This window comes from Sapajus apella, unplaced genomic scaffold (assembly GCF_009761245.1).
Source record: "Sapajus apella isolate SASKATOON/1434 unplaced genomic scaffold, GSC_monkey_1.0 scaffold111, whole genome shotgun sequence".
Taxonomy (NCBI): Eukaryota; Metazoa; Chordata; class Mammalia; order Primates; family Cebidae; genus Sapajus; species Sapajus apella.
Window position 1 is genome coordinate 4,419,699 of NW_022437051.1, and position 10,417 is coordinate 4,430,115.

Sequence of the window (10,417 nt, forward strand, 5' to 3'; positions counted from 1 at the left end):
CCCTGTAATCCCAGCAGCTTGGGAAGGTGAGGCAAGAGAATCTCTCAAGCCCAGGAGTTTAAGGCTGCAGTGAGCTATGATTGCACCACTGCACTCCAGCTTGGGCAACAAAGTGAGACCTTGTCTCTTAAAAAAAGCGCTCGTGTGCGCACGCGTGCACACACACTCTCTCTCTCTCTCTCTCTCTCTCTCTCTCTCTCTCTCTCTCTCTTTTCAAAGCTATAGCAGCCACAACAGCATGGTACCGGCACAAAAACAGACACACAGATCAATGAAACTCAATGGAGAACCCAAAATAAGTCCACTTATTTATAGCCAACAAATTTTCAACAAAAGCACCGAGAACACTGGGAAAAGGACAGTCGCTTCAATAAATGGTGCTGGGAAAACTGGAAATCCATTGGCAGAAAAATGAAACTAGACCGAATATCTTACCATATGCAAAATCAACTCAAAAATGGCTTAAAGACATAAATATAAAACCCAAAACTATGAAACTACTGGAAGGAAACATAGAGGAAACACTTCAGGACATTGGTCTGAGAAAATATTTTATGGATAAGACCTCAAAAGCATAAGCAACACAAGCAAAAACAGACAAGTGGTATTATATCAAACTAAAAAGCTTCTGCACAGCAAAGGAAACAATCAACAGAGTGAAAAAATCTGCAGAATGGGAAAAGATATTTGTAAAAAAAAATCATCTAACAAGTGATTAATTTTCAAAATACACAAAGAACTCAAACAACTCAATGGCAAAAAAAAAAAACCTGATTTTAAAATAGGGAAATGGCTTGAATATTTCTCAAAAGAAAGATATACAAATGGCCAAGAAGTATATGAAAAAAAAATCCTCATCATCACTAGTCATCAGGGAAATATAAATCAAAACCACAATGAGATATCATCTCACCTCAGTTAAAATGGCTATTATAAAAAAGACAAAAAATAAGAAATCCCAACAAGAATGCAGAGAAAAGGGAACTGATATATACTTATGGTGGAAATGTAAACTAGTAAAACCATAATGAAAAACAGCATAGAGTTTCCTCAAAAAACTACAAATAGAACTACCATATAATCCAGCAATTTCACTATTGGGTGTATATCCACAGAAATGGAAATCAATATACTGAAGAGACATCTGTACTTCCATGTTTATTGCAGTACTAAACTGTAATAGCCAAGATATAGAAAAATCTAAATGGCTACTAATAGACAAATGAATAAAGAAAATGGGGCACATAGGAAGAATGGACTACCATTCAGCCACTTTTAATTCCAAACAAGATTCAACTCTTTTCTTTTTATTGAGATGGAGTCTCACCCTGTCACCCAGGTTGGAGTGCCAATGGTGTGATCTCAGCTCACTGCATCCTCCACCTCCCAGGTTCAAGCAATTCTCCTGCCTCAGCCTCCCAATTAGCTGGGATTACAGGCACATGCTACCATGCCCAGCTAATTTTTTTTAGTATGTTTAGTACAGGCGGGTTTTCACCATGTTGGCCAGGCTGGTCTTGAACTCCTGACCTTGTGATCCACCTGTCTCGACCTCCCAAAGTGCTGGGATTACAGGCGTGAGCCACTGTGCCCAGCCAGATTCCATTCTTAATTCCAAAAAAGAATTAAATCCTGTCATTCACAGTAACATGGATGGGCCTATAGGATATTATATTAAGAGAAATAAGTCAGGAACAGAAAGATAAATATTGCATGTTTTCACCCATATGCAAAAGCTAAAACAAGCTCATTTCATAGAAGCAGAGAGTAGAATCATGATTACTAGAGGTTGGAAAGGATAGGGGTGAGGGAGGATAGGGAGAGGTTGGTTAAAGGAAAAAATATTACAGCTAGATAGGAGGAATAAGTTATATTGTTCTACAGTACTATAGGGTAACCACAGCTAATGAGTTTATTATATATATTCAAACAGCTAGAAGAGAGGATTTTGAATGTTCCCATCACAAAGAAATGATAAGTGCTTGAGGTGATGAATATGCTAATTACTCTGATTTGACCACTAGACATTGTATGTAACAAAATATCACTATGTACCCCATAAATATGTATAATTACATGTCAATTTAAATACCTATTGCCAAAAAAAGAAAGAAATTAAGTGTATTCTTTACATGAAAAAAAGACAATTTCAACAATTCCACTGTATTCTTACCTTTCACTGACAGCTAATTGATAAGGGTTATGATATTAAACCATGATTGTGTGGTCATTCTCTGGAATGGCCAATCATTGTCTCTTTGATGCTGATTGCCACAACCTTAATATTTATTAACTATCTTGTAACTACTTACAAGCTCTTAGTGAGGAAATATGGCAGATTCATTAAAATTCACACAACTATTGAATAATTAATTAAAATTTCTTGTCTTATTTGTGGTGGGTCAGTGGCATAATCTTTGTATTTGGGCATAGTAAAAACCCTTGATGATGATTACAAAAAGAATACAAAATAAATAAATAATGCTTTCCAATGCCATTTATAACTCTTTAAGACACTGAATCTAGGTTAATGTTGGCTAACTGGATAGCAGATTCAATTTTCAACAACCAGTACAAGTTTGATATTTTATACTTGACAATATATACAAAATACATACATTTTGTTCTTCCTTAAGTGTTTCTTCTAGCTGAGCTGCAAATTGTGAACAACACGTCAAGAATGAATTCATATCATCCCCAGCCTTTTGAAAAGAATAATAAAATATAGTTACTTTTACTTCAGAATCCATATGCATGTCTATCTTTTTCTAGTATGTTTTTTGAAAATATTTTAATTTTGTGTAATTTATGTCCCTTCAAACACACAAGGCAAGAAGCCATGCTTCAAATGCCATACTAGCAAATTCTCCCAGAGAGAAAACATAGAAGAAAATACCCACTGAGAAGTGGCCCGTCAATGACATACCCAGCCATATCTCTCCTCTCTTTCTTCCCTACACAGTTCTAGAAAATCCAGCATCCCAGCCTTACGGTCCTGAAATTTTTGGGTGGCCCAGTAAAAGATAATCACTACCACAAAAAAAAAACTCTTGACATTAGAAAAAGGCTACTAGCTATGACATCTGACTGTATACTTGCCATGAACTGCAGTCTTTTGCTCTCACTAATGGGCAACACAAAACTTTGACAAAAAAAATAGTTACAACTTAAATGTCATAATGATTAAATCCTTTCTAGTAAAGCAGTGATTTATAAATCAGAGAACTGACTTATGATAAACAAATATTACAGGCTTATATACAGTTAGGATTTTCATAGAGTGGTTCTCCATGAAGAATATGTTCCCTGAGGATTACATTTAAAGATACTGAGCTGGGCTCAGTGGCTTACAACTGTAATCCCAGCACTTTGGGAGGCTGAGGCAGGTGGATCACTTGAGGTCAGGAGATCAAGACCTGGCCAACATGGCAAAGCCCCATCTCTACTAAAAATACCAAAAAAAAAAAAAAAAAAAAAAACAGCTGGGCATGGTGGCACATGCTGGTAATCCCAGTTACTTGGGTGACTGAGGCACAAAAGTAGCTTGAATCCAGGAGGCAGCAGTTGCAGTGAGCCAAGATTGCACCACTGCACTCCAGCCTAGATGACAGAGATTCTGTCTCAAAAAAAAATTAAATAAATAAATATACTTAGAGGCTCACATACTTTTTTTGTCACAGTAAAGACCTATTATCTTATAGGAGATGAGGAAAAAAACTAAAATAATCCATCCAGCAGAGTAGGAAAACGAAGAGATTAGTGTTACTAATCACAAACATAAAGAGAAACCATTAGCCCTCTTGAGGATCTTCTTCCACCCACATTTAGGTGCCAGAAATATAGACAAGATAGAGAAATATAGAGAAGGTAAGATTGATTTGACCAGGTTTATAATTTAACCAAATAAGATCAATAAAATAGAACTGGGCAAGACAGTTAAGTACATATGAAAGGAACTGATAGTAATAGTGGACCATGCTATTTAAGCTGGGTAAGTAAGGGCACAGGAAGACTTGGGACACTAAAAAGGCAGCAGGACCAACGGATTATGGTTCCTTGTGAAATCAAAGGATTTTTAGAGTCAGAATATTGGACAGACAGAGTGGGAAAGACAGGAGGTGGTGGCCAGAGATTAGGATAACTGAAATACAAATTATGAAAAAGTTATGGTAAAGACTACAGGAAGAATATGAACTTCCATTTCATTTTATTTTTTGGGTTTTTTTTCAACCTTTATTTTGATTTAGCTGGTGCATGTGCAGGTTTGTTACCTGGATATATTGCATGATGCTAGGTTTGGGGTACCAATGATCCTGTCACCCAAGTATTGAGCATGGTACCCAATGGTTAGTTTTTTAACCCTTACCCAGTTTCCCTCCTACCTCTAGTCATCCCCAGTTTCTATCGTTGTCATCTTTATTGGATTTCAATTTTAGATTTTAGTTTTGGTTCACATTTTGATTCAATCCTGGCAGGGCCACAAAACGTAAGAACCCCAAGGTCATGCAGTATAAGGATTGTGGTTACACAATCCTTTTAACAGTTGGGTAATCATCACCACAATAAAAATATACATTTCCATTATTCCAAAAAGCTTCACTGAACTCTTTTGCAGTCAATTCTCTCCTCCTACCTTAGCTCAAGACAACCACTTGTCCTTTACTACAGTTTTCCCTTTCCCAGAATTTCATATAAATAGAATTATACAGTATGTAGCCTTATTTATTTAGCTTCCCCACATCCTAATGTTTTTGAGATTCATCCACGTCATTCTGTGTGTCAGTATTTTGCTCCCTTTATTGTGAAGAGTATTTCATTGTATGCCATACCACAATTTGCTTATCCATTCACCGGTTAATAAATATTTGGGCTGCTAGATTCAGTAGCTATTCTGGCTTATGAACAAAACTTCTATAAACATTTATATACAAGTCTTTGTGAGGATATATGTGTTCATTAATCTTGGATAGTCACTTAAAAATTGAATAACAGGTTGTCTTTTAAGTATATGTTAAACTTTATGAGCAGCTGTAAAACTGTTTCTCAATATAACAGTACCATTTGTGTTTTCACCAGCTCTGTATGAGAATTCCTGTGGCCCCATATCTTTACCAAAACTTGATATTGTCTATCTTCAAAATTTTGGTCATTCCTAATGAGTATGTAGAACTCCTTTTCTGAAACCTTCTTGGCAAAATTCAGGTCAAGAGGGATTTGATTGGGTTGAGTAATTTTCTAAGATGATCCTTTCATGAATGGGAAAATCATTCTGAGAACATATAAGGACTCCAAAAGAAAATATTTTAAATGTATATTTTTAAAAAGAAAATTGACCATTTTCAGTGTTAATGTATCTATCTTAGGGTTGCATATACTTACAGATAAAGATAATTCTTCCTCTTCACGCTTTACAAATGGTTCTTCTCCATTCTCATCACAATGTCCATAGGTTTCTTCCAAAGTGGAAACAACCTGTTAAAAAAAAAAATCAAAGCACATTAGATACTTTAATAGTTCAAAATTAATTATATTAAATGTAAATAATATTTAATCAACTGTTCCAGGATGTTTTTAACAGTAATACTTATTTCTTCCAGTGCTATAACCTTAAATTTTCCATCCTATGCCCTATTTCATGTCATGTTGAGGAAAAAGCAAAATTCCTTGACCCTACTCCCTAGCATTGGAGAGATGTTCTATGACTGTATCATTTCTGTGTTGATAGGTATCGTAAAACAGAGAAGGCCTGTCCATGACTGGTTGACACATTAAGTAGTTTTCCTCAAACTCTGCCTTGACTTTCTCCTCTGAAGAGAGTTGGAGGAAATCAAAAGATGGAGATCGGAAAGCAATGAATTTTTAAAGAAAATTCTCTGGCCTCAAACTTTCAACAAAGTTGGACTGTACAAGTTTGACATAGTATTTTTATATTTGTGTTCTTCCTCATTGTTCTCACTTGATATTTGGTACATTTACAACTCAATTCTGGATCACTGTCCAAAAAGAAACTTAGAGAAAGGGAAATTTTTCCCCACATCAAGAACTAAAGTTTCAGCTGGGCATGGTGGCTCACGCCTGTAAACCCAGCACTTTGGGAGGCCAAGGCAGGTGGATCACCTGAGGTCAAGAGTTTGAGACCAGCCTGACCAATATGGTGAAACCCGACCTCTACTAAAAATACAAAAATTACCTGGGTGGTGGCACACACCTGTAGTCCCAGCTACTCGGGAGGCTGAGACAGGAGAATTGCTTGAACTCAGGAGGAAGTTGCAGTGAGCAGAGATCACACCACTGCACTCCAGCCTGGGTGACAGGGCAAGCCTTTGTCTCAAAAATAAGTAAATAAATAAATAAAGTTTCTGAAATGCAGAGTTTAACATAGTAGAAATGTAGGACTTAGAAAGGTCTGCTTGCAAGATTGGCATTAGCCTGCCATCTGAGAGCTTGGATTTCAGGAGCATTCTCCCCATTCACTGACAGAAGCAGCTCACTCCCCCTAAGATGTTTGTATGATGTGATTTATACTGAACCTCCTTTCCTTGTGAGAGTCTGAATGAAATTTTTGTACATCCTAGGCACAGAGTGAATAGGTAAACAACCCCCAATAAGACCCAGGGCACTGAGTTTCTAATGATTTCCCTGGCAGATAATGATTTTCCCTGGCAGACATTTCATGTGTGTTGTCACAATTCATTGCTAAAGAAATTAAGCATGTCCTGGGTGACTCTAAAAGGAATAGACTTTTGCAAACTTAGATCCGGTTTTCTCCCAATTTCACCTCATGTGCCTACTGTAATAAATCTTAGCCATCAGTATGACTATATGTGGAGTCATGTGAGTCCTCCTAGCATATCACCAAGACTGGGGTGATCGTAGGGACCCTGCAACACAGAAACCAACAGTGATCGTAGGGACCCTGCAACACAGAAACCAACAGGCCTCTTACCATCTTCAGATGTTTGATAACTTTTCTGATCATTGCTTCTTCTGGTAGTAAGTCCTTTGTCTTACTCGATGGAATGGGCAAAGCATACCGTACAATGGATTCTGCTGTTGGTGGAGATCTTAGGACCATTGGTTCAATTCTATCATGAATGAGTTTTGCATTATGTTTTTCCCTTAGTTTAGGTGACAATGGTAAATGATGTGGTCCTTTTTTAAAAGTTAATTCTGGAACATTTGCTGACTTGTTACTGGTGGTCAACAGATGCTGTACTGGTTTCATTTTGTTACTGATTTGGCTTCCAAATTATAGATGAAAAAAAAAATTATTCCTCCCTGTGGAAAAAAAACATTAAGAGATTCAGAGAAAACACCAGCCCCTAATTAAATTTATATACTATATTTCTTTTTTTCTGATACTTTAGCAATTTGCTCACAGTACATTAAGCAACTTCTGGAAGCTATAATTACACTTCGGGCTCTTTTGAGTCACAGTTACTTAAACAAAACAAACAGAAATAGAATGCAGTTATCACAGTATCTAATTTACATCAAAAAGTTATTTAAACCTAAGTATAGTAATAATAGTAAAAGTTCCATCATTTTTAATCTAAGGTATGCGCTTTATGTACATCATCATTCCATTTTACATGGGAGTAAACTGAGTTCAGACAAGTTAAGTGACTAACCAAGAGTCACACAGCTAATAAGTGCTAAATTTTTCAGAATTACAACATAGGTCAAATAGGCTACAAATCTTCCTTCTTTTCTATACCATTTGTTCTCCATATGGAAAATGTTGGGGTTTTTTACCTACAGGATTTATATCATTTCCTGTAAGTAAAAGGGGATTGTAGATGAAAAAAATTCAGATTTAAAATGATAAAAGGATTATCAATTGCTATGGTGAATCCCAAAATCAACTCTGAAGAAATTAAAAATAGAAAATATTCCTAACAATAAAAAAAAACAACAAAAAAAAGTTTTTTTTAAACTGTATGAAACCCCTAAACAAAGTCTGATTTATTTTGGGGGCATTTAGGATGGGAATATAGGGAGTGAAAAAGCCAGAAGCAACAATGAGAGAATATATTCAGGAAAAAAAAATTGTATTTTCTTCCTTTTTTTCCCCCATATTTGAGCTAATATATGGCCTTAATATACATCTTTCTTCCCACAGGAGCAGTAGCGTTGGCCCAAGGTATCATTAGGGTAATATCAAGGCAGCGTCAAAGCTATGTTAAGATAAAAAAGTACAAACTAGATAGGTCTTGGGCTTTTATTCCTCTATTTTTATCTCCCCTCAAACCTGATTAAGATTGAGGACAACGCCACCTCCCAAAGAGTTAGCTTATATGCCTAACCATGGGAATTGTCAAGTACAGTTGCAAAATCAAGACAGAGTAATGTAACACTGGTTCTCTATTATCTGAAACTCTCTACACTTAGGCTAGTCCCGTTGTTAAGTGTTGAACTGTGTCCCTGAAAAAGATATGTTCAAGTCCTAAGCCCCTAGCACTCTCAAATGTGACCTTATTTGAAAATAGAGTCTTTGTAGATATGATAAAGTTAAGATGTGGTCACAATGAATTAAGGTGGACCCTAAATCCAATGACTGGTGTCACTTATAAGAAGACCACATAGCAACAGGCAGAAATTAAAGTGATGCAGCTGTAAGCTAAGGAATGTCAAGGATTGCTAGCATCCACCAGAAGCTTGTAAAAACCAACGAAAGATTCTTCCCTAGAACCCTTGAGGGGAACACGGTTTTGCTGAAACCTTGATTTCAGTCTTCTGGCCTCCAGAACCATGAAAAAATAAAGTTCTGTTGTTCTAAGCCACCCAGTTTGTGGTACTTTGTTACAACAGCACTAGCATCTTAGTGTGTTGAAGCTGCTATAACAAAACACTATAAATTGCATGGCTTATAAACAAGAAACATTTGTTTCTCACAGTTCTGGAGGCTGGAAAGTCCAACAACACAGCATTAGCAGAGATGGTTTCTGATGAAAGCCCAGACACCAAATAAATGGAGCCTCCTCTCTGTGTCCTCACATGGTAGAAGGAGCAAGGGAGTTTTTCAGACCTCTTTCATAAGGGCACTAGTTCCATTCATGAGGGTACTGCATTCATAAACAAATCACTTCCCAGAGGCTCCACTTCCTAATTCTATCATATGTTGAACTGGTGCCCAATTTCAACATACAAATTTGGGGATGACACAAGCATTTAGACCACAGGAAATATCTAGCACTAACTTTAGACCACAGGAAATACACCCACATATTTTCCCTAAACTTCCAGGAGGCACACAGGCTGGGAACTGGCTTTTGATCATTTCCTAATAATAGATTACCAGAGGAAGTAGGTGACACCCCCAACAGTATATGAGCTCACAGGCCAAAACAACTTGACAAATGAAAAAGACAACCATTAAAAAATCAAAATAATAGGCTGGGTGCAGTGGCTTATGCCTGTAATCCCAGCACTTTGGGAGGCCGAGGCAGGCAGATTATCTGTGGTCAGGAGTTCGAGACCAGCCTGGCCAACATGGTGAAACGTTGTTTCTATTAAAAATACAAAAAATTAGCCAGGCATGGTAGTAGGTACCTGTAGTCCCAGCTACTCTGGAGGCTGAGGCAGGTGAATCACTTAAACTCAGGAGGCAGAGGTTGCAGCGAGCCAAGATTGCACCACTGCACTCCAGCCTGGGTGATGGAGTGAGACTCTGTCTCAAATAAATAAATAAATAAATATAAAAATAATAAACTTAAAAACATGTTTTAGTTGCAGAATCATTAGAAAAGAGAAACTAAAAATACATAAACACACAGCAAAAGAATGTTAGCCATATAAAATGGAGGTATTTTTAAGACTCAAGTGAAAATATTACAAAATGAAAAATAGATAAAATAACATAAGCAATCACAAAATAATACTGCTGAATAATAAAAACTAATGCAATGAATAAAAACCATTGAATAATCCAGCTGAAGAATAAAAAATGAATAAAACATCAGCAGCATTTATCACATATTCCTGAACATTAATAAAATAAAATGCACATCAATAGTGACAAATATTAAAAGCTAGTATCAGATTTGAAAAAATATAATTAGCAATTCTACTGAAAATGAGAAAATAAAGGCCTATATACTTGTTAATAACAATAAATATGATTCAATTTTTAGAGAAGGAGTACCTAGTGTCCAGAAGATCATCCAATAAATATTAAGAGCCCAATAATATGATTTTTTTTATTTGCCAGAAACCATGGCAAAAGTTGATAGTATCCTGTTAGCACATTTATGCAAAACACAAACATCAATACCAAATACTATTAACATACTATTTTAGAGAATAAAATATTAAAACAAATAATAAAACTTACAGATGTTATAAATAAAATCACTTTGAATAAAGTTTTAAAACCTAATAATTTCTCTATTATTTTGGACACAGCAGATAACAACTG

General features: G+C 36.2%; 1 protein-coding gene across 2 annotated transcripts in view; it reads right to left on the reverse strand.

The window, feature by feature from the left end:
* CCDC7 (coiled-coil domain containing 7) overlaps positions 1 to 7,900 on the reverse strand; it is a 394,100-nt gene extending 386,200 nt beyond the window's left edge. The window contains exons 1-3 of one of the 2 annotated variants that reach the window (XM_032259671.1): positions 6,947 to 7,900; positions 5,380 to 5,472; positions 2,619 to 2,702 (exon numbers count right to left, since the gene is read on the reverse strand). In XM_032259671.1, the coding sequence (XP_032115562.1) occupies positions 2,619 to 2,702; positions 5,380 to 5,472; positions 6,947 to 7,225 (456 nt within the window). In that variant the 5' untranslated portion in view covers positions 7,226 to 7,900. The remainder of the gene's footprint in view (positions 1 to 2,618; positions 2,703 to 5,379; positions 5,473 to 6,946) is intronic. The other variant, XM_032259670.1, reaches the window with a different exon arrangement.
* Positions 7,901 to 10,417: the final 2,517 nt, after the last annotated feature.